We start from the raw sequence: 22,010 nt of genomic DNA, 5'->3' as shown, positions 1-22,010 counted from the left end.
CCTTTTAGCTATAGTATTTTATATAAAATTATTAGTATAGAGTCCTATAGTAGAAATCGAGAGTACTAAGTAGTTTAAGATAACTTAGTACCCTTCTAACAAAAATACTTAGTACTCTAAGAGGGTACTAAGTTTACTAGATATAGAATTACTTATAAGCCTAGTATAATACGGCTAGAAGAGTAATAAAGAAAGCTTAGACCTCGCTTAAAAAGTAAGAGTAGAAATACGAAAAACCTCGACTTATTACTCTTAACTAGAAATATATATAACTTTATAAGGTTAAGACTTTTCTAAAATCTTATTTTTTCTTAGGTTAGCTTAGTTAAATCTCTACGTTTAATATATACTAAGTATATTGTTTAAGAATAACTCTACCTCTTTTCGACCTACTACAAAAACAGGTCTCTAAAACCCACTTTTTTCTTGTAGTAGCTAGGATTAAATTCTTATAGTAGCTAGGATTAAATTTTTGTAGTAGCCCTACTGTAAGGCAAAACAATGTCTGGAATTATAGGTAGAGGTTATTATTTAAAGCTTAGGTTAGATGTAAAGCCTTGTTAAGAATAAACAAAGGTAATATATAAGAGTATTCGTAAACAGAGGTTGTATTTAGACTTTAAAGCAGGTGTGTAATTGTTAAGACGACTAAAATATTGTCCTTAGAAAATCTGCTAAGCTCTTACAATCTAATAAAGCTATCTTTAACTTCTGAAGATTGTACGACAGTTACTATAGCCTTAACCAACCCCTGCGCAATCTGAGCATGCAGTCACGATAATGTTGAGTCCATAAAGGACCATGAATTGCAGACCAAACAGCACAATGGCCAATGGCCAAATAGTAAAACACTTCCAACCTCTTCTTTTGCTCCATATTACAGCCATAGATCCCGGCGAGGTCAAGAGGTTCTAACCCCATATTAGCGGTCAAGTAGCCTAAATCCCACATTGGATCTCCCAGATCGCAATCCTCAAAGTCGATAGCCCATAATGTTCCTTGTTGATCTAGCATGATATTTTGACTGTGAAAATCGTTGTGACAGGGCACTAGAGTCTGAAAAGTCGGCTGACATCCCACTTTCTGAAACGTCCATGTGATGAGGCTCTCAAGCAACAATCCATCATCCCCGTCGAGTAAGCGCTCTTTGTCAGCGGCTTGAAGCATACGTTTGACAGCCGCAGGAGCATTGTAAATCTGCATATAGTGCTGGCTCGGGGCATCATGGATACGACGAAGAAGCCCGATGGTACACGTCTTCAAATGATCTTGAAGCATCATTTGCGCGCTCAGCGTCTGTCCCGAAAGGAACTCCATCGCAAAAGCCCCACTTAAATCATCAATTGCAATCACAGCTGGTCCGATTTGATGTTGAGATGCCCAAGAGGCCCTCTGGGCTTCATTTTTGCAGGCAGTGGCTGAATTTTCGTCCACCAAACGTGGAACCTTGGCGATAAAACTTCGATTTTCGGAAGGAAACGAGACCTTGATACAGTCTTGGGCTGACCAGCCAGCATGATTGTATGGTGTGGCCACGACGGCTACGCTAGTGCTCCCTAATGCTCCTTGACAGAGACGGGCGGCATGTTCCAGATTTTCAGGGCTTGGGGGCGATGAGGATGGCCAGCGGAAGACGTCCAACGACCCTGCATCTTCGACTATTTGGTTCATAGTGTCCGATGGTCCTTTGAATATGGTTCTAGCTCGTTTGGATCGGATGACAGCCAGAGATCGAAACAAGCTCTCCAGTAGAAAGTGGATGCTAAAGAGGGCAAACAAAATCCTATGTAAAGAGTTAATGATTGTCGCTCCAATTGCTTCCGAGTTTATACGAAGACAAACATTAGATTGAATGACATCTTACAGATATAAATATAAATCAAAGGCCATGGTCAAGAATGCCTTACTGAAATCATGTGCAGCTACTGCTCACAAGTTGGCACATTCCAAGTCATGAATTGTGTGCCGTCGCTCACTTATCAGTTCACGCGAGCATGCAAAGTCTGCCTCGCTATAAGTGTAATATATGGGCTTGTTGTTTGTAGTGAAAGCGCGCGGTTACAGACATTGAGTCTACCGCGAGGCCCTCGTATTGACCCTTTGGCACACCCTGGATTATCGACAACAAGCTCACGTGGCGGATGACCTGCCATATGAAAAAATCACCAACTTGTCGGTGTACTTTTCAAGAGGTGTTTGAGAACGTTTCACTAGTCGCATGCTATCGCTGGGAGTTTGAGTCATGTCAATGATGGACATAATTGTGAACTATGCCAACCAGCCGATACATCGATCACATGTCTTGCGGGGTTTCATACACGGGGTGTTGTTATAAACAGACAGGTAGAAACTTGAGGAGTATATTTGGAGCTCAATAGTTTTGTTTCCAAAGGACCTACTTCCATGTGGCGAATTTCCATAACATAGGCATTTTACAGTACATAACCTGCATTTGTCCAGCAGAGAGCTCGCTCTGTGTTTTCAGATTCATGACAACATATCGCGGTTGCAAACTTCCGAGAGTGCGACAGAATGCTTTCCAGAACTACAGCATTGTTGGACACACTTCGCCAGCATACAGACTCGGTTACATCTCAGCCCCGAGAACACGTACGAGAATATACCATATCTGACGAAATCATTGCACGAAAGCTACTTCGTGAGGTGGAGTTGCCGATTGATCTTACACCTCTGAATGTCGCTGCTACGCTCAAGGCTGAAATCGTTCGAAGCCGAGCTCATTTGACAACAACTAGCCGTGTCGTGGAGCGTGAGGTTTCGCGAGTACTGGCGTCCTCAACACTTCCTCCAGCAGTCTTATCTAGTCTGTTCGGGAAAATGGTTACCTTGTTCGACACTATCCGGAAGACTCGGAATTTGTGGCTGCCAGATGAGATTGATGTGGAAGAAATGCAGATCCTACATAGAACTGGAAATCACAGGCAGCAATTCCATGCCCTGCGCGATTTTCTAGCGCCCCTTCAAACCATTCTGGCACGTCTTGCGACGACAAATACGAACGGAGACCCTTATCTTTCTCAGCTTGGACATCTGGGGGTTCTTAATCCATCTTATGTGCTTCACTTTGTCTCGAATGCAGCGGGTGGAAAGACTTCTGAGATACTTTCACCTCCCGAGGAATTGCGTCAAGTTTGGAAACGAGTTGCAAACGAGCGCCAAGCGCCCGAAGATAAAGGCCAGTTTGGTCCTTTCACTGCCAATCTATGGCAAACTGAGTGGCGTGTCAAAGATGCTACTATGCCACCAGTCTCGAAAGCAGAAGTGGAGGCAGTCTTTGGAGCACATGCCACGATATCCTCTTCGGCGAATTTGAGACTTCCTTACTTCTGCGGCGCGAACAAATATCGACTGGTTGAAAACGACCCAATAGTGGTAGACGCAACAGAACGAGGTTTTCATATGACAAGTGGTCCATCTGGGACTGCATATCGATTTTTGAGTATGTGGTTGACACTGGGGGGTGACAGACGAGATTTGGAGACAATTCGTCTTGGCGCCGTTACATTGCTGCTTAATGGCAACCATCATTCGGTGATGGAAGCGATGTTGGTTTGCGCCCCTCTGGTTGGATGCAAACCCCCAAATGATCTTACAGAAATGCTTAAGCAGCTTGTGCCGCATGACTTAAAATTGGTATTAGGGAATGTGCAACATTGTCTGACTGCAGAGGAGTTTGATGAGAGGCTTGCTCGTAGGCTTGAAGATCTTGTAGCATAGAAATTAGAAACAATCAGGTAGCTGAAATTAAACTGAAATTATCTCGTGTTAGGCACAATTGGATGACTCTTGAAGTCAGCCGTATATACGGAAATGGACGAGACATTCGTGGTACCATAACCTCTAGCCATGAGCCGATACAGCAAGATTTTATCTTTCCGCAAATTGATCAATCGCGCGGGCTACCGTGGTTAGGTCCCAGGTCTTTCGCCATCTCCAACCTCAACATTTCTGCTTCTTGTTTCATGACTTCATCACTTCTTGGTTCCATGGAGTCCTCATCGACCTTTGGCTGCTTTGGTCTAAGACGTTGAAACTGCTGCTCAAGATCACCATCAGCTCTTTCTAGCCGGTCGTAGATAGCGTCAGGCCCACCCTCGTGATCTAGATCGGACGGCTTCCTGGGGAGGATATGTACATGTACGTGTGGGACACTCTGACCTGCATCAAATCCGTCCTGTAAAGGTATATTTAGAGCTGATGCGGAGTAGACTCGTTCAAGAAGCCTTCCAACGCGTTGAACTGTGATGAAGAGATCAGCTGTTTCAGTAGGCGTGAGGTCGGAAAGCCGAGGAACGACTCGGTGAGGGGAGACTAGCACATGTCCCGGAAGGAGAGGCTTGATATTGACGAAGGCGAAGGACAAGGCCGTCTCGTAGAAGACCTGGGGAGTGACCACGAATTGATGAAAGAGCCTCTCTACGGGCTTAGCGCTAGCACCGATCGAAGAGCTACGCATAATGTTTCGTTGTCGGTGAGGACTTGTACCCTTCAAACTAGTGGTAAATATACCGAATGGTGGAGAAGAGGAGAGTTGAATTGGTAACGGGCAGCTGACGACAATCGCGAGGAAGCGGCCTGACTAAATTTTAGATTTGCTGGGGCACAGCCGTTGTCGCGGAGATGAATATGACCAAGTAAGACAGGACCGAGAATCTTTTATGCGTTGGTTTGTTGCTTCTATAGGTCTTAAGACTCGGTGACGGCTGATATATGTTGGATTTGAGCTCACCGACTACGCCTGCATACTAAGGTGACTCATGTCAGTGATGAAATACACCCTTTATAGTCACAGGCAATCACATCTACTCGCGATTATCCTTCAAATCAATCTTCCCATCCTGACTATCCTCAATCTCACTTGCTGTGGTGTAAGAATAATAAGCTCGATTGTGCGCTTCCTCCCTTACATTTTCACGTTTCCAACATCTCCAATCCGATCTAGTCCGAATTCGGATATAAGTCACATGACTACTCATGCGGAAGAAGTGCCCGGGGCTGGCAAGCCCCTCGCCTTAACACTACTAAGCGAAACGAAAGCTGCTCTTACCAACGAGGAAAGGTATAGCATTATTACATCGAACCTGCAGGAGGTCATCCGAGGCGACATTATCACAAGAATCCTTCCTTTGCGGCCATTGAAGATCTATTGGGGCACCGCTACCACTGGACGGCCTCATGCTGCATACTTTGTGCCCGCCATCAAGGTTGCCCAGTTTCTGCAAGTTGGCTGCAAGGTCAAGATCTTGCTCGCCGATCTTCATGGCTTCCTGGATGCTGATAAAGCACCCGAAGGAGTTCTGGAGTTCAGAGCCCAGTACTACGAGCGTGTTATTCGTGCTCTGCTGCGGAGCGTCGGGGTCAACATCGAAAATCTCGAATTCGTCAGAGGAAGCTCGTACCAATTGTCCAACGCATTTGCTAGAGATCTCCTGCGACTCAGCAAAAAAGTGTCCATTCATGATGCCACAAAAGCCAGCAGTGAAATTGTGAAGAGTATGGGCGAGCCAGTAATGGCTGATGGTATTTATCCTATGATGCAGCTGCTGGATGAAGAATACCTTGACGCCGACGCCGAATTTGGGGGCATCGATCAGCGCAAGACTTTCGTTCTAGCGAACGATACAATGCACAAAATGAACTTCAAGACGCGCGCACATCTAATGAACCCGATGGTACCTGGATTGGCCGGTGGAAAGATGAGCAGCTCAGACCCGAAATCTAAGATTGATCTCCTAGATGACGCTACCACTATCCAAAAGAAGATTGCGAAGGCTTATTGCGCACCCCGCGAAGTTGAAGGAAACGGCATCTTGGCCTTTATTCAACACGTGCTGCTCCCATATTCTGCTCTACAGTCAGCGGTCCGACAACCATCTATCAGCATAGTATTGCCTAATCACTCCGCGCCGACCTTTTTCCACACATACACGGAGGTCGTAAGTGCATATCAAGCTGATGTTCTGACTCCGCAAATAGTCAAAAAGATAGTTGAAGAGGGGTTGATCAAGCTTACTGCTCCCATCCAGCGAGCATTTGAAGAAGATAAGGAATGGCAATCCATTGCGGAAAAGGCGTATCCGATACTTTCTAACAAGTCTGCTTCACGAGATGCTGCAAAGCCGTCCCGGAGGGACGGAGACCAAGAAGCTATGGCTTCAAACTAGAAAATAGATGCTCTCACTACTAGAAAATAGATGCTCTCACTCCTGAGATGGGTATCTCAAAACCTCGGGAATCAAAAGCACGACGATATTTTCATTTATCAAATGTCTGCTGGGATGTATGACTGTCCATTTCGTAATTTCGTTTGGGTTTCTTTAGGAAGGTAATATCGAAATGTCCTCGATTAGTGGTTTGGGGGTGTTTGTACCTAGATTTCATCAAATGCTCAAATGTATCAAATCGATCATTTCCTTCTACGTGAATGACACGATTAAACCACCTCCGTTGACTGAAGCAATCCTGCGCAAGCCCCTCCAACGATCATTGACGATATATGAGGCAGAGTTAGCACGGCGGTGGCACAAATCTAATTACTTAAACTGAACAGTTGTTTCTCCGTCGTACCTTATCCTTCTGGAAGCATCGTGAAGTTAAAGCATATAAGATACCTCACCTAAGTCATCTGCGACCCAGAGGGGAAGGCCAGATGAAAGGTGACAAACGTCGAAATCCAACTTACTTCAGACTGACAGATTACGCTGGCAGACAAAGAAATAGTTAAGCCAACAATCAAGCGTCCCCAAGGAGGGCTGATGACCGAATGGGTTGAAAAGTTTCTATTCCCGCCATGTTTTGCCTACCATAGATAGCTTACAGACAGATAGTACACTCTCAACTTCAGTCTCTCTGTTCTTTTCATTAAAAGCCCTCGGAGCCAGTGAAAGGTTCCTTGCAATAATTCCGTCCGGGTTATTTATCATGCTGAACATTGTTATCCACCCGAAAACATTTTGGTCAGGCTGTCACGAAGGCTTGCTGTGGAGATGCTCCAACATTCCCAACTCTTGTGAAAGGCTCGAATTTCGGCCGGATGAAAATCCGAATGGCCATGTGCACGCTCTTCTGGAGCGATAGTGGCCGATGTATGCGCCGCCGAATTTTTAAGTAGGCTTTCTATGGAAATCGCATGGTCGTGTGACTTGGAGCTCTTGACAATTTGCCTTCACTGGTATCGAGACGCGCTTTACTAACAAGTTATCTTCAATCGTGTCAAAAGACCGCTCCCTTGATGTTTCATCGAAAAGACTGCTCTGATCGAACGACTTACCTTCCAAGAATGGACTTGTATTTAAGAGACCTAAGATCTACTGGCATATAGTTCATATACAGTCCCTCGAAAACATATCTTCGTCGCTACCCCAACAAACCAGTGCAACCTTTTCCCCTCAATCTCTGATAATTTTTCTCGCAACACCCGCTTTCATCAGCTCGACTCCACTAGCTAGTGCAGGCATCAATCCCACTCCGCAGCTACACCCCAGATAACGCCTCAAAAATGGTCGGTAGTAAAGCCTTTGACGGTGACATCGTCACCTATCCTGAGCTACAGCTGCTTCCCACAATGAGGTTCGATGGAGTTGTGAATAAGTACCCCAATAAGGTAGCGGTAATCAGCCTCCATGGGGTTTTAACATACTCTCAACTATGCGTCGCGGCCAATCAACTTGCTTGGCACTTGCAGAAGATTGGGGTAGGCCCCGAGGATGTTGTGGCAGTGAGCCTCGAAAGAGGAAATTTATTTGTGGTTGCTATAATGGCAATCTGGAAGGCAAATGGCGCATATCTACCTCTAGACATCTCAATGCCCAGCAGCAGAATGGACTTCATGATTTCAGACGGGCACGCTCGCTGCATCATAACAACAGAATCCGTGGCCAGAGCTAGGAAACTTGACGAAAGTACGTCGACTGTGTTGCTTCTCGATGATATTGGGTTCATTCAAACCATGTGGCAATATCCTCTCAGCTCCCCGCCGAGAACAGCGCAGAATCACAATCTAGCTTACGTTCTATACACTTCAGGAACAAGTGGAAAGCCAAAGGGAGTGGGTATTACGCATCATAATCTCATTAATCTGGTTAATGATATTCAACACACAAAGGAAATTGTTCCCGACGATCGTGTAATGGTATTTTCGCCTTTTTGCTTCGACGCTACTATCAGAGACATCGCGGGGACCCTTCTCACGGGTGCAACGCTCTACATTCCCGATCAGGAAGAAGTTCTGCCTGGAAATTTTGTCGAGACTTTACAAAGCCGGAAAATTACCAATGTCGTAGTAACACCAAGTGTGTTGCAAAATTGCCGTCCCCAGAGCTTACCTCTATTGAGGATGATTGTGACTGCCGGCGAAAAGGTCGGTAAAGATATCATACAGACCTGGGGAAAGGGGAGAATTTTGATCAATGCCTACGGACCTACAGAAGCAACTGTTTGCTGCGCCAAAAAGACATATCATGAGGGTGAGTTACTAGTTGGCGAGAATGTCTCGATTGGAGTTCCGATACTCAACACAAAGATTCACATACTGGATTCCGAGGGAAGACTTGCCAAAAATGGGGTGATTGGCGAAATCTACATATCTGGCCCTAGTGTCAGTAGTAAGGGATACCTCAATCTACCAGAGCTTAACAATGAACGATTCTTTAATAACATGTACATGGGAGTCGGCCGGACATTCAGAACTGGAGATTTGGGAAGACTGACACCTTGTGGTGATATCGAATGTGTCGGACGCAAGGATAGTCAGATCAAGCTTCATGGTCAGCGTATTGAGAGTGAGGAAATCACAGAACTGCTGTTGACCGATCCGGCGGTACTAGGAGCGATCATTGTGCTTGAAGGGCCCAATAACGACCAATATATAGCTTGTTATGTCGTTCGAACTCCGACTGGAATCTTAATGAAGGAAAGTGATCTTTCAACACGATTGGATAGCCTTTTGAGAAAGAGACTTCCTTCGTACAGCATTCCAAGCACATTTCTTTATATCGACTCTATTCCAACGACTATCAGCAACAAGGTGGATCTCAAAGCCTTACATCATGCGACACTTGCCTGCAAAGATAAAATTTCTCCAGAGAAGGTAGGCAATCTCACGCCCTTCGAAAGAGTCGTGGCAACGGCACTTCTAGACGCCATGGGATTAGCCCCAAATTTGCCTCTGAATGCTCAAACTACCTATTCTGAGCTTGGAGGCACTTCTCTACAAGCCGCAATGGTTCTACAGTCTTTAAATCATATCCTCAAGTGCAAGATCAAATTTGCCAAGTTCTATAGACGAAAGTTGTCGGTCAGAGATATTGCATCTTTGGCCACCGAAAACGAGATTGGAGAGTCCCAGGAGTTCCACGCAGCTCTTCAACAGCAGCCCTATCTTCCTCAAGACATTTCTTTCCATAGAGCAATCGCTTGCACAGCCAGTTCACAACGACTGATGTTGACGGGTGCGACAGGGTTTTTAGGAGCCCACGTTCTATCCGCTCTGTTAGAAAAGGGCACAACCGGCGTAGTTTGCCTTGTTAGATCTACAAACAAATTGAGCGGTCTACGCCGAGTGGAAGCAGCACTAAAATCATGGTCACTTTGGAAAAACGAGTACATGCATCATATCGATATAATTCCAGCAAACATCAGTCAAGCTTTTCTTGGTATGGACCCAGACAAGTACATACTTCTTGCACAGAGTGTACATGAAGTATGGCATTGCGCTGCTGAAGTGAGTTTCGTGGCTTCCTATGCCGATCTTGAAGGGACGAATGTCGATGGCATGCGCGAAGTGTTACGATTTTCCAATGCACTTACTACAAAGCGACTGATCTACGTGTCCACCTTAGCAGTCTTCTTCGGCGCAAGAAACAAGGTGGATTATGGCGAGGAAAAGAGCACAGCAAAATGGGGACAGGATGTGGTAACTGGCTACGGACAAACAAAATGGATTGCGGAACAGATGGTAGTGGAGTTCCAGGACCAAGGTGGCGATGTGTTGATTTTTCGGCCAGGTCGTTTACTTGGTAGTCTAAGCAAAGGACTTAGCCCAAGCAGCGACTTAACCATGAGATTACTTTCATCGTTCATTGAAATTGGAGTTGCGCCCAGCTTGTCTTGGTACATCGATTTCACACCAGTTGATCTATGCGCCGAAGCTTTGATAGATCTAGCATCGAGTGGCAAGAACGGTATCTATCACTTCATCAATCCAAGACCGATATCGCTTGTCGCAATCGTTGAGCAGCTAAACCGGTTGCTCAAGCCAGCGGGGCGCAGTGTTACCATGATACCTTATCAGAACTGGAAGCAGAAGATTATGCAGAGTGTCACTCTCAGACCTCTCAGCGCATTATTTACAGATTCAATTGGCCAAAATGCTAACGATTGGAGTGTATTGGACGCTTTGCTTGACACAACGACGTTCCGCAGGAGCTCTTATTCTATTCGAAGATTACAAGAAGACATTACCGACCCAGGTATCTTGAAGTTTCCTGGCTGTTCAGAATTACTGGCCAGATACATGGCTCAAGGATTCTAACGCTTATATCGTCAGCTTATCAATGTTCCTATTACTCGCTTATATGGTGTGCAAATAGATAGAAATGATTCTTATGTGTTTGTTCGCATAGTAATACATAAAACGTGCGCTACTAGAAAATGCCAGCCTGTGTATCCAGATACTCCCGCTCTATTAATATTACTTCCAGAATCTCTTCTCGCAATTATAATCTAGAATTTCTCCTAATTTGACTGTTGTGTAACCTCACATTCTTACTGTTACTGATTTATAGTTACCGTGATGTGCTGTTCACTTGCTAAATGTTCGTAAACAAATAAAGTCTTGTAAGTCACGCAGAGTCACAATACCAATACCATTTGCGAGGGTATTACTGCCATCGATTAATTATCATGAGCACTAAAGAACTGAGCAATATCTTTAGGTATGAGAGGATCTGTACAAACTACACAGCGAGAGAGATTCTCGATGGCAAGACGCACCCCAATCCTACCAATAGACTAGTGATATTCGACAGCGCAGGTCTTGAACTCCTCGTCCGGTCCAAAATCGGATCACTTTGAGCGCAATTTAGCTATTCGGTTCTTAGATCCGCTTGATGTGAGAAATACTCATGCGGTCTGTGCCCATTGCGTTATGAGTGCAAATTCTTTGCTATTGTAACTTCAATCTCATTATACCAAGGGACACTCTGGAGCTGCGCTCTGTTAGTGCGCTTTGCCTTGGCAGGGTAGTAGCATGCTTCTTTAAAAAATCCGAGCTTCTTGGAAAATCGCTACTGAGGCTTTCCCCTCAAGAATACAGGTTTTCCCAATCTAGGTGGTATTAGCTTCCAATCCTGTCGTACACGCTTCCGACCCCATTCGATTGTGGATCTGGGAGGTGTCCCCATTTGAAAATTGGAAAGCTCACAGAACTATGCAATTAGGATAAAAGGTGCATACGAGACAGTATAAATACATATGTAAACGAATGAAACCTAGCCGAGCGCAGGACACAATCACTTAAATTTAAAACATGTCTTGCCCTACCTATCCTAACGCAGGCCACAGCCTATAAGCCTTCTTATACCATTCGATTGCTTCGCCCCCCCTTTTGGCATCCTCAAGCCCCTCGGCAATAGCCAGTGCCCTCCGTCCCCTCCTCTCGTTCCCCAGCTCCGGGCCTCCTTCAGAGCCCTCGCACAGCCTGTCAAAATCAAACTCCTCGTCTCGCCAAAACATCACATCCGTTCTAAGCAAGTACTTGACCCCTTCCCTTACCTCTTCGCCATCATGCCAGACGTCGTCTCGGAAGAGGAGCGCTTGCCCAAGCACCGGCTGAACGGCTGCAAGAACTCCGTTGGTTGGGGACAGGAAGCGCGTCGCGCCGCCAGAAGAAGAAGGGACATCGGCAAGGTAAATGTTGATGCTGTAGAACGCCTGTTCGTTGACGGACTCAAGACGGCGGCCGTCTGTGTGTGCTGAGAATTTACCTCCTTGTTCAGGTCAGTTGACTTTGCTTTCTCGAAATGAAGGTGGGGCAGAACAGCACAGCATACCTGGCGTGTATCGACACAACCTGAACGTCTCGTTCAGCGCTCGCACAGTCCAGCTCTCTCCATCCTCATCAACGACCTTACCCATCCCATTTGCTTCCTCGTGAAAGAAAGACGCAATACGCGACCAGAGCAACGACGCAAGCGCAGAGTCAACGAATATTTCTCGATCACGCACGGTTGTGGGCGTTATGTTTGATGGTGTCAGGTCCGTATGTTTATCAATTATAGAGCTGCACTCGGTAGGAGAGAGGAGGTTTGAGATTAAATGAAATGCGCGCGGTGGGGAGAGCGACGGGATAAGCTGAGTTTGTAAACTCGGTAGTGATGTTGGTAATGTAGACATTCCTGCGACTTGAGAGGGCGTCTTTGGTGAGGAGCGTGTATCCCTAGTGGTCAGGAAGTTGGCATTTCGATTGAAAGAAATATGTGAGTATTTATGCTGGGTGAGATATTTGAAGCAAAGAGTATGTGATATTATGTCCCGAGGATTCACCAGCTTGAAAGCGGTTGGTAGTAGCTCCATCCGGTCGGCGTGAGTCATCCGTAACTGAACGAAACGTCAACAAAGAAGGAGATCACCAGCGTCCAGAGTCACACACCGACGTCTTTCAAACAAAATGGTATGAGGGAAATTGCGCATCGGAGGTCGCAAGTATTCCATGAGTACGGTTAAGGTAGTCCTATCGCAAAAGCCTGTCATTGACTTCACATATGGGTTGACGTATACTCTCTTATAAAGTTCTGCATACTATGCTACGCCAGATCCCTTATACTACTAGCTTCTTTACTTGAAGAGGGTTACGACGCCTAAACCTGAAACAAAAATTAATTAAACTGTACTCTGTGTTGATCAAAATTCTGACTTCTTTTCTAGCGTCAAAGGATACAATCATTGTAAGCTCTATCAGGCTGTCTTGGCTTTGACGGCATTTTTCCTCCATTGCCCCTTACATCAATAGTGTCGAACTTACCCAAAAATACGGCGAAAATTAGGAAGAGTTTTCCCCGAGTCTTGTCTTTTCGTCGATAGGGGGAATCTGCTTTACCTCACTGATTTTAATTTGACGGATTATGGCCAGTGTCCCTAAAGATTTAAGTATACTCTGTAGTTTTTCAAATTCTAGAGTAGAACTAAATGATCGCAAGCGCTTTGGAACTTTGAAATGAAACTGTTAAAGAGTTCGGTTGAAACAGTGACTTAATTGTTAGACATTACCACACGACTCAGTTCAACGGACATCGATGATTCCGAAAACGTATCTTCAGGTATGTAAGTTTCATTGAGAAAGGAGTGGAAAGGAAGAGACCGAAGCTTAGGATGACCTACGCCACGACAACAGTCGCGCAGCTAGGAAAGGGCGACGAGAAACCATTGGGATGAAGAACACAGAGGAAGACATTTGCTAATATGCCGCTCACATACATGAGCGTCAAAACTGCCAAGATCGTCGAGTAAAATAATCAATATTCAGCGTTACTGGGCGTTTGCTAACCCAATGAGAGTAGTTGGTCTGAGCATGAACAACAAATTAGCGGATTAGGACCTTTGAAAATGACACAACATCTGGATGGATCGAGGTCTGCAGGTGAGATGATGACCACTCCTCGTGATGGGAATTTCATACTGTTATACAGCAATTGTGATGCTGAATACTATACTGGATAATAATTTCTATCAACCCTATCCCAGTACTCTTGCAAGAATTTCACAGTAATGATAGAAAATAGCTATATGTAGGCTAACACCCTACCGAGGCTCTTCTATAGTATGCGGCGTGGGTAATGCTATTGGGACAAATGGTGAGCAAAATGTGACGATAAAAGGAGGAGGAAAATTTACTGCCTGAGCTTATCATGTTTTGGTTATTAGAGGCTGAACTGACTGTGATTATATCGCATACTCCAAGAATAGTTACGACGCCTGGGAAACGTAGACAAAGGACACTCTGACCTCGGGTTTTTGATAGTACTCACAAGCTACAGAACATTTTAAGGTATGAGCCACATCCAATCGCACTCGTTTTTCTGAATTGGTCTCTTCTTTCACTTGACAGCATATCCGTAGTCCCCTATCAAAACAGCAAAGGGGGTTAGATCCAATCGGCATGTCAAGTTTCACACGGAAGGCGCACACAATGAAAATTAGTCCAAAATAGAAATATTGAAACTTGCCATTGGCGGAAAGCATTCAGTCTCATTGCGCCCTTTGTCAAGATTATCACTCAGATTTCGAGCAATCCGAACATCGAAACTACCAGTATTTTATGCTTTATCATAATTCTAGGGCGATTCCTCGGACGTGACGGAGATCCAAGTTGGCGGAACGTCAATCCGGATCACGACTTTACTGCTCAGCTTCAGAGGGATGCGGATGAGTATTTCATATTTGTGTGGGACAACGCTATCGACCAATCACCATGATCTCACAACGCGATCATTGCAGGTGGTCATCGTGAAAAAACTTATTAATACCGTTTAGCATAAATACCGAGATTGCTTCAGAACCTGCATGCATCTAAACATTGGTGCGCTTGTAGGTTGGACTCACTTCCATATGCAGCTTCGATGCGAAGTTTTAGCAGGCTTGCATTGAATTTGAGCAAAAGTCGCACTGTGCCAGACATGCGAGATGTTTACCCGTGCCGTTATTTGCGCTTTAGGTATTGAATTTCCCAAGACAATTTACAAAATGTCTTTTCAATACTCATTAGATGCTTTGATGATTTAACCTTTCGTGATCTCCCATTTGGAAATAAATGTGTTTTTACAGGGCTTTTTGGTTAAATAAAGAGTGGAGTACCGGCTGTCTCACGACAAAGTATAAGTTGATAGACTTGGCCACAAAAGATTGTCAATTCTCATCATCACAATGATTTTGCTTTTTCATCCAATCATTCTAGCTGGGCTTGTCATTGACTCCCCGTTTCTTGGTCGAAACACTCCTCTCTACGATACATTTGATAATGTAACAGTGTATACAGCTCCAACAGAGTGGAAAAATCGCGGGACCATGTATGGGAGAGTGGTACTATTGAACAAGAACTGTGAGAAAAACAACGTCCTTCTCTCAACATGGACCGTGAGCGCGCCGAACAAAACGTACCTCCCGATCTACAAGTCGTTAGACCTAGGACGTACGTGGAATCCACTATCAAAAGTGTATTTTAAAACACCGAATTATACTGCTATCGCGGAGCCCTTCCTGTACGAACTTGGAGAATCATTCGGCGACTACCCTGCTGGAACAGTTCTTCTCTCCGCGAATACCTTCTCCAAAGTCGGAACAGCAATCGAATTACACGCTAGCGTCGATAAAGGGTATGTAGGCACATTGATACCTCTTCTCCAAATACTAAATTCCTTGTTAGTAAAACATTTGAGTATGTATCCACCGTAGCAACCGGTGGCCCTCCTAATGTCACTGATGGAGGAACCTCAGTCTGGGAACCCTTTATTCTAGCACACAGTAACAAGCTCGGTGTGTTCTACTCCGACTCCAGGGACCCGCTTCATTCCCAAAAGCTATCTCACCAAACAAGCACCGACCTTCTTCACTGGAGCCAACCAGTAAACGATGCCGCCTCGCAGAATTACACGCTCCGGCCAGGAATGACGACTATAGCAAAGATGGGTAACGGGAAGTTTATCTTGTTCTACGAGCTCGACAAAGTTACCGGCGTTCCTGCATATGCTAAACAGCCTGTGCATTATCGAATAGCTGATTCTCCGTTCAAATTCAATGGTGCGAGAGAACATATGCTAGTATCTACCGATGGTACGGTAGCTAGTTCGGCACCACAGACTATATGGACACCTGCTGGGGGTGTAAATGGGACTATTCTGACTAGTGCTAGTCATGCGGAGGACTTTTTCATCAATACTGCGTATGGTGATCCAAGTGCTTGGATTAGGGTCGATAGTGGACATGGGGTTGGGTACTCGAGGGCGCTGGAGATTATGCCCAATACCGATGGGAAAGTCGTTTTAGTGTTTAATGGGGGAAGTTGGCAAGATGGACCGAAGCAAGTAAGTGCTGGTAACTTTTTAATTCCTGGTGCGGGTTCTAGCATTGACAATATTTCGAACTGTCCGTCCTCTGGTATAAGCAGATAGTCAATCTTTGGGCAATGGAAAATAAAGTGTCTACAAACTTATTTTCATGAACAAAAGTACAATTCATTAGCTACTCTCAAGACAGGGCTACTTGGGTAGTGCAAAATAGAGAGATATTCTCGAAGCCACAACGCTTGCTCGATACGAAGTGGTTATTTCCTTACATAGACTCTACACGGTAAATGATCTGCCGGATGGGCTCCCCCTTTTTCGAACTGATAGGCTCTCTCGCCATCAACAGTGACCTTAGACTTTCGCGGATGTAGCGCATCAAACTCCTCGGATGCATCCTTAATGTCGAACTCTCTTGCCGTAAGAGCCAATATCACCTTGAGCTCACTCATTACGAGGGTTTGTCCTTGGTCCAAACTCGAACGGTCTCCACGCCCATTTTGTGGGGTATATAGGATCATCCGAATTTACCATCCATCTTTCTGGGAGAAATTCCTCAGCCCTAGGCCAGTATTTTGGGCTTTTCTGAATTACTTGATGGATGATCCAGATCATAGTGCCTCCGGACGGGTACCGATGCAGGTGGGAATAATCGCATTGCTTCTTTGATGATACTAGTAGTATAAGGTAGCTGGTTCAATAACTGCGGGTTGGCGACGATAGCAGCTGGTTAAACAAAAGGCCAGGGCTATACGAAGGCGAAACCAGTATAAAAGAAATGCAACCGCCAGCTAATAAAGCCTTCTAAGTCCCTCCACTCACTTTCTCTTTCTACAGTATGACGATGATTGTCGTGACAGCAGAATTCTTTTTTTCGCTATAGCAATCGTCAATGGATGTCTTGAGTAGCCAGGTAGATGAAGAAGTGTTATTGGTGGATATAAGTAATCGGTTATATTTATGTTGGTGCCATGGCATCATCTGTCTATTTATCCGGCTCTTCAAAAGTGCACATTCTACTTAGAATGTTACCTTTCTTAACAGTACGGCTTCAACTCTCTGCTATTTAATCGACGGCAAGCCTTGAAGGTAAGAATGATGAGCCCGCAAACACACAGGCAGGCAAAATTTGGCCTGTCGCAGAAAGCTGCTCATAACTCTGTTCAAGGGCAGCCTTGGGATGTTATTGAGAAAATGTTGGCAAATATTTGGGCGCCTGATAATCCCGATGGTTTGTAAGTTTGCCAATCATATTGACACTGTTCCAGCGGGTGCAGTAGGTCTTCTATGCTAAACAGCCAAAGAGTCTTCCTCGGTGTGGCTGAGAATACCCTTATGCAACAAGAAATAGCCAATTATATCAAATACCACGTAAGTATATGCGAAACCATCCTAGATTCGTGTCTCTGATAAGTCTCCTAGTCAAACATTATTTCAAATGAGCATTTGGGATATGGAGTCGGCCCTCGAGGCTCGCCGCGACTGAAAAGGGCTTTGGCCTTGTTTTTCAATTCGGAATTCCGGACATCTGAGCCTGTATTGGAGCGAGAACTTCTCGTCTTACCTGGAGTTGCGGCTGTCATTGACGCCTTGACATGGTCAACCTGTAACGATGGGGAGGGCATTATCACTCCCGTGCCTTTCTACACAGGCTTTAAACCCCTCATCTCTGGAAGATCGCGTGGAATACTCGTACCCGCGCCATTCCAGTGCATAGAGGGGTACCAGGGCTTGGATGATATTTTTGACCCTTCGATGAACAAGAAAGCACTCGAGAACGCAATTATTCAGGCTACTCAAGATGGGGTGAAAGTCCGGGCTGTAATGATATCTAAGTAAGAAAACTCAAAGACTGAAGTCGCTTGATATGGAGCATTGGTTAACTCACGGTTCTTCAGTCCTCAAAACCCACTAGGGAGATGCTATGTGAGCCTCGTTCTTTGGGGTGCAAGTGATATACACTGACAGCCAGCAGCCTGCCGAGACGCTCAGAGAGATTGCACGATTCTGTACTTCTCATGAACTGCACCTGATCAGTGACGAGATCTTTGCAATATCAGTCTACGTCAATCCACAGGCTGCGAACGTCACACCATTCACATCGATCCTAGAACTGGACCTTGACGACTGCATCGATCGTCATTTTGTTCATGTCGCGTACGGGATGAGTAAGGATTTTTGTGCCACAGGACTTCGACTGGGAGTTCTACAGTCTAGGAATGAAGGTCTTATAGCCGCAGTATCTAGCATATGGTAAGCCGCATTCTATCATGTTGGTCAAAATGCTGTAACATTAAATTCACAGCGTTTTCGGATGGGTGTCCTATGTCACCCAAGATATGTGGGCAGATATTCTTTCGGACGAACAATTCCTGGTTGATTTCAAAACCAAAAATCGCCAGTTGCTAGCAAAACATTGTTCAATCATGAGATCATTCTTGGACCAACACGGTATTCCATTTTACACTAACGTGTGAGTTCTCCGAACGTAGATAGATACGTGCACAAGGCTAAACTACTACAAAGTAATGCGGGTGTTTTCATCTGGGTCGATCTACGTCGCTATCTATACAGTGAACCGGGACAAAACAGGGCACCCAATGAAGCAGATCAAGCGTCTTCTATGCTCGATAAATATCGAGATGGTGAACTGAAGCTGTTCAATCGCTTTCTTGAGGCAGGCGTCGGTATTGCCCGGGGAAGTAGCTTCTCTACCGAAGAGCTGGGCTGGTTCCGCGTCAGCTTCGCTATTGAAGAGCAGGCTTTGAATCTTGGGCTTCAGAGAATGGTTGCATGCTTGGTTTCTATTCAAGCTGAGAATGAGAATAACAAGGGCTAAAGAGGAGTATCTACGAGCCCTTATGACACGTAGAAACGAATAATATAGGAAGAATGTACTGATTTGTCTTAAATACTACGCGTGATACTATTTCTACTTAAGTTTGTCACACTTCTCTTCCAGAGTTTCCTATACGTCTCTCGCTGCTAACGCCTCTATCAGAGTCTGTGCAAAGCCTTGAACGTGTTCAGAATTGATCATAGTATAATGTTCGCCTTTTACAGCGTGGAACCTGGGCGGTTCATGTACAAAATCGGCCCAGCGGCTGAGATAATCACGTAGCCAAACCTCGCGCGACTTCGCAACCGCCTTCAACGGTATGCAATAGAAAATATCAATGCTATTTACTTGACCAGATGGATCGTAAGCGCTCGCCATCCGTTGAAGCCCAAATGCCACATCGACCCAGCGTGCCAGAGCATCTATCTCCAGATTTAGGCCCTCCCAACGTGGTTTATCGGCTATCTCGAAAACTCTATGCAGAGCCCCAGAGCGCGGCACACCGCGGAACGTAGGATCGATCTCCAAGATCCCCGAAGTTTCCTCGGTGATAATGCCCAGGAAATGGCTTAGGTGCAATAGACATATGTTCCATTCGAGCGTACGGATACGCTGCTTGATGTGCGGCGGTAGGTTGAACGAGCCAAGGAAGCGTACTTCGTCGCCGCTGGCCCTCAGTCGCTTCGCAGTCTCGAACGCCAGCATCGCGCCGTAGCTATAACCAGCCAGAGCGTACGGTCCATGTGGTTGGCGCCGGCGGATCGCTGCGGTGTAGACGTCGACGGTCTGCTCGATACTGTCGAAGCCTGGGTTGTTCGGTTCGAAACCGGCGGCGCGGAGAGCGAGCACCGGCCGGTCGTCGGCCGCGAGACACTTGGCCAGGCCGATGAAGACCAGCACCTCCCCCACGCCGGGATGAATCAGCCAGAGAGGTGTTTTGGCACCCTCGGCGCGGAAGACGACCACGGGATCGTAACTTTCGAAAGATGTCGATATAGAATTGTTTTTCTTGGAGCACGCATCGATCTCAATGGCCAAGGCCCTAACGGTGGGGTTCTTCATAATCAAAACCACGGGCACATCGATTCCCAGACGTCTCTCAATTAAATGCTTGAGCTTAATCACGTGCATTGAGGTGAATCCGATATCGAAGAGAGACGTTTCTGGTCCCAAAGTCACTTCTTCCGTACCACGGTCGAGCGTTTCCACCACATGTTCGAGGAGCTTGGCTTCCGCCTCATTTGGCCGCCAAGGCATGACCCCGTTCCGCTTGGCTACGGCTGTAGACGCACGGAGAAGTGCATGTTGATGACATTCGAGGTCCTCCACAAAGGTTCCATCCTCAAACAAGCGCGTCATCTTGAGGCGCGACAGCTTGCCCAAAGCTGACCTGGGGAGCAGTGGTATCGTCACTTCGCGGAGAGCGAAAATTACAGGTAGAGTCGCGGTGCGGAGCAGGCACTCCTGCTTCGCCAGTCCGGCAATATCTGCCATTTCCTCGTCCGGCACCGGGAAGGTTTTGGGGATATATGCAATTGTTACCTGCTCCGTGTGTAAGGCCGTCGAAGTGGAAGAGAAAACAACTAGTCGTGCGACGCGGTTGCCCAAGATCTTCTCCATAGCGGTTTGCACATCGATGGCGACTATCTTGACACCGTTGATATTGATGACTTCCTGAGCGCGTCCCACGAGACTGAGATTGCCATTGTCATCAATCCGGCCTCGATCGCCAGTCCGAAACCAGTGCTCCGGTGTTAAAGCTTGCTGAGTGGCCGTTTTATTACGATAGTACCCTTGGAAAACGAGCCGGCCACGAACTTCAAGGCCACCCGCTTCACCGGACGCCGCTGGCTGCCCATCAGACGCTACGATACGCATCTCCATTCCACCCAGGCATTTTCCCAGAGAGGCTACGAGGTGGCCACGAGAAACGTCGTACTGAGGGCAATTGGTATTGTAAACAGCCCCGGCACACGTTTCTGTCATTCCAAACCCAGGAGAAATTACGTTACATGGAGCTCCATGTTTCGAAAACAACGCGCTCGCTGCTACACAAGTTTGAATGTCGTTTGCCTCCCCCCCAGATGTCACGCAGACCAAGCCTGAAAGGTCCCATTTCGGAGTACTCTGAAGTGATAGGGACTCAGCAGTCGATCCAAGCTTTGCAAGGAAGAAGTTTGGAGCGAACGTGAGCGATACACGGTGTCTAGTGAGCAAATCCAAGAACGTTGTAGGAGACGTCACGACATCGGCAGCACTCACGTGAATCTGGCCAACACCTAGCCATAATGCCTGGAGGTGACTCTCAAGCAGGCCGGCGACGTGGTCAAGGCCGATCCAGTTCAAGAACGGTCGGTCTAGGGGAAGTGCCCGCATCGCAGCCTTGCTCGATACCGCAGCCAGCGCTTGTTGATGGGTGATTTCAACAGCTTTAGCATTGCCTGTGCTTCCAGATGTCAACATGAGCATCAGCAAGTCTCTATTCGTATAAATCCTTTCACTCGGGATCTTGGTGTCAGCTGCTTGGCCGCTTTGACTTTCGTCGACATCCTCCGTATGATAAGATGCTTTTTCGGATGCCTCGAGCAAACTTTCCACAGACTGCAAATGTATATCATGAAAATCCCCGAATGCTGGCAAGAATTTAGATCTGGTGAAACAGATTGGCGACTCTAGAAGAGCAGACAACATCCGAATATACTTATGCCGCTCCTCTTCTATGTTGCTGAAAGGAGATGAGAGAACGGGCAAGCCGCCTGCAAACAGAACAGACCAGAACAACAAAATTGTATCCCAATGATCGTCGAAGTGTAATAGCACGGGGTCGCCAGCTACGAATTTTCTGTGACGCTGGATACTACGGCTGATACGCTGCGTCTTCTTGTATAGGCTCGTGTACGTGATCTCTATAGGGCTACAGGTATTTCCCAAGGGGTAAAAGAGCATATTTTGAGTGCACTCAGAGTGCGCTCTCTCTTTGAGGACCTCCTGGAAAGTCTTTTGTGTAGCCATGTTGTAGAGTTGACAGTTGACAAGTTTAGTAGCAAGCAGCTTCGGGACTTCTCTATGCCCATGAGCAAATCGTGAAACTTTTC

The 22,010-nt window shown here is 46.2% G+C and overlaps 9 protein-coding genes across 9 annotated transcripts; 5 read left to right on the top strand and 4 right to left on the bottom strand.

The window, feature by feature from the left end:
- Positions 1-732: 732 nt before the first annotated feature.
- On the bottom strand, positions 733-1,671 carry GLAREA_05006 (Protein kinase-like (PK-like); the record flags this gene model as incomplete). Its single annotated transcript, XM_008087383.1, has 1 exon — positions 733-1,671. The coding sequence occupies one exon, from the start codon at positions 1,669-1,671 to the stop codon at positions 733-735; it is 939 nt and encodes a 312-aa protein (XP_008085574.1).
- Positions 1,672-2,532: 861 nt separating this feature from the next.
- On the top strand, positions 2,533-3,738 carry GLAREA_05005 (uncharacterized protein; the record flags this gene model as incomplete). Its single annotated transcript, XM_008087382.1, has 1 exon — positions 2,533-3,738. One exon carries the CDS (start codon positions 2,533-2,535, stop codon positions 3,736-3,738), a length of 1,206 nt encoding a protein of 401 aa, XP_008085573.1.
- A 169-nt stretch (positions 3,739-3,907) lies between these two features.
- Positions 3,908-4,477, bottom strand: GLAREA_05004 (HIT-like protein; the record flags this gene model as incomplete). Its single annotated transcript, XM_008087381.1, has 1 exon — positions 3,908-4,477. The coding sequence occupies one exon, from the start codon at positions 4,475-4,477 to the stop codon at positions 3,908-3,910; it is 570 nt and encodes a 189-aa protein (XP_008085572.1).
- Positions 4,478-4,985: 508 nt separating this feature from the next.
- GLAREA_05003 (Nucleotidylyl transferase) lies at positions 4,986-6,185 on the top strand (the record flags this gene model as incomplete). The annotated part of the gene is made up of 1 exon (XM_008087380.1): positions 4,986-6,185. One exon carries the CDS (start codon positions 4,986-4,988, stop codon positions 6,183-6,185), a length of 1,200 nt encoding a protein of 399 aa, XP_008085571.1.
- Positions 6,186-7,519: 1,334 nt separating this feature from the next.
- GLAREA_05002 (Acetyl-CoA synthetase-like protein) lies at positions 7,520-10,552 on the top strand (the record flags this gene model as incomplete). The annotated part of the gene is made up of 1 exon (XM_008087379.1): positions 7,520-10,552. One exon carries the CDS (start codon positions 7,520-7,522, stop codon positions 10,550-10,552), a length of 3,033 nt encoding a protein of 1,010 aa, XP_008085570.1.
- Positions 10,553-11,562: 1,010 nt separating this feature from the next.
- GLAREA_05001 (uncharacterized protein) lies at positions 11,563-12,414 on the bottom strand (the record flags this gene model as incomplete). Its single annotated transcript, XM_008087378.1, has 2 exons — positions 11,563-12,008; positions 12,072-12,414. 2 exons carry the CDS (start codon positions 12,412-12,414, stop codon positions 11,563-11,565), a joined length of 789 nt encoding a protein of 262 aa, XP_008085569.1.
- A 2,526-nt stretch (positions 12,415-14,940) lies between these two features.
- On the top strand, positions 14,941-16,745 carry GLAREA_05000 (Oligoxyloglucan reducing end-specific cellobiohydrolase; the record flags this gene model as incomplete). The annotated part of the gene is made up of 3 exons (XM_008087377.1): positions 14,941-15,389; positions 15,440-16,097; positions 16,407-16,745. The coding sequence occupies 3 exons, from the start codon at positions 14,941-14,943 to the stop codon at positions 16,743-16,745; spliced, it is 1,446 nt and encodes a 481-aa protein (XP_008085568.1).
- Positions 16,746-17,171: 426 nt separating this feature from the next.
- GLAREA_04999 (PLP-dependent transferase) lies at positions 17,172-18,915 on the top strand (the record flags this gene model as incomplete). Its single annotated transcript, XM_008087376.1, has 7 exons — positions 17,172-17,311; positions 17,357-17,447; positions 17,499-17,911; positions 17,975-18,002; positions 18,052-18,329; positions 18,382-18,549; positions 18,603-18,915. 7 exons carry the CDS (start codon positions 17,172-17,174, stop codon positions 18,913-18,915), a joined length of 1,431 nt encoding a protein of 476 aa, XP_008085567.1.
- Positions 18,916-19,044: 129 nt separating this feature from the next.
- Positions 19,045-21,927, bottom strand: GLAREA_04998 (Acetyl-CoA synthetase-like protein; the record flags this gene model as incomplete). Its single annotated transcript, XM_008087375.1, has 1 exon — positions 19,045-21,927. One exon carries the CDS (start codon positions 21,925-21,927, stop codon positions 19,045-19,047), a length of 2,883 nt encoding a protein of 960 aa, XP_008085566.1.
- Between the last annotated feature and the right edge of the window lie 83 nt (positions 21,928-22,010).

This window comes from Glarea lozoyensis (assembly GCF_000409485.1).
Source record: "Glarea lozoyensis ATCC 20868 chromosome Unknown GLAREA5, whole genome shotgun sequence".
Classification (NCBI taxonomy): domain Eukaryota; kingdom Fungi; phylum Ascomycota; class Leotiomycetes; order Helotiales; family Helotiaceae; genus Glarea; species Glarea lozoyensis.
Note: the sequence above shows the minus strand (reverse complement) of the source record. Positions and strands in the feature narration are given on the sequence as shown.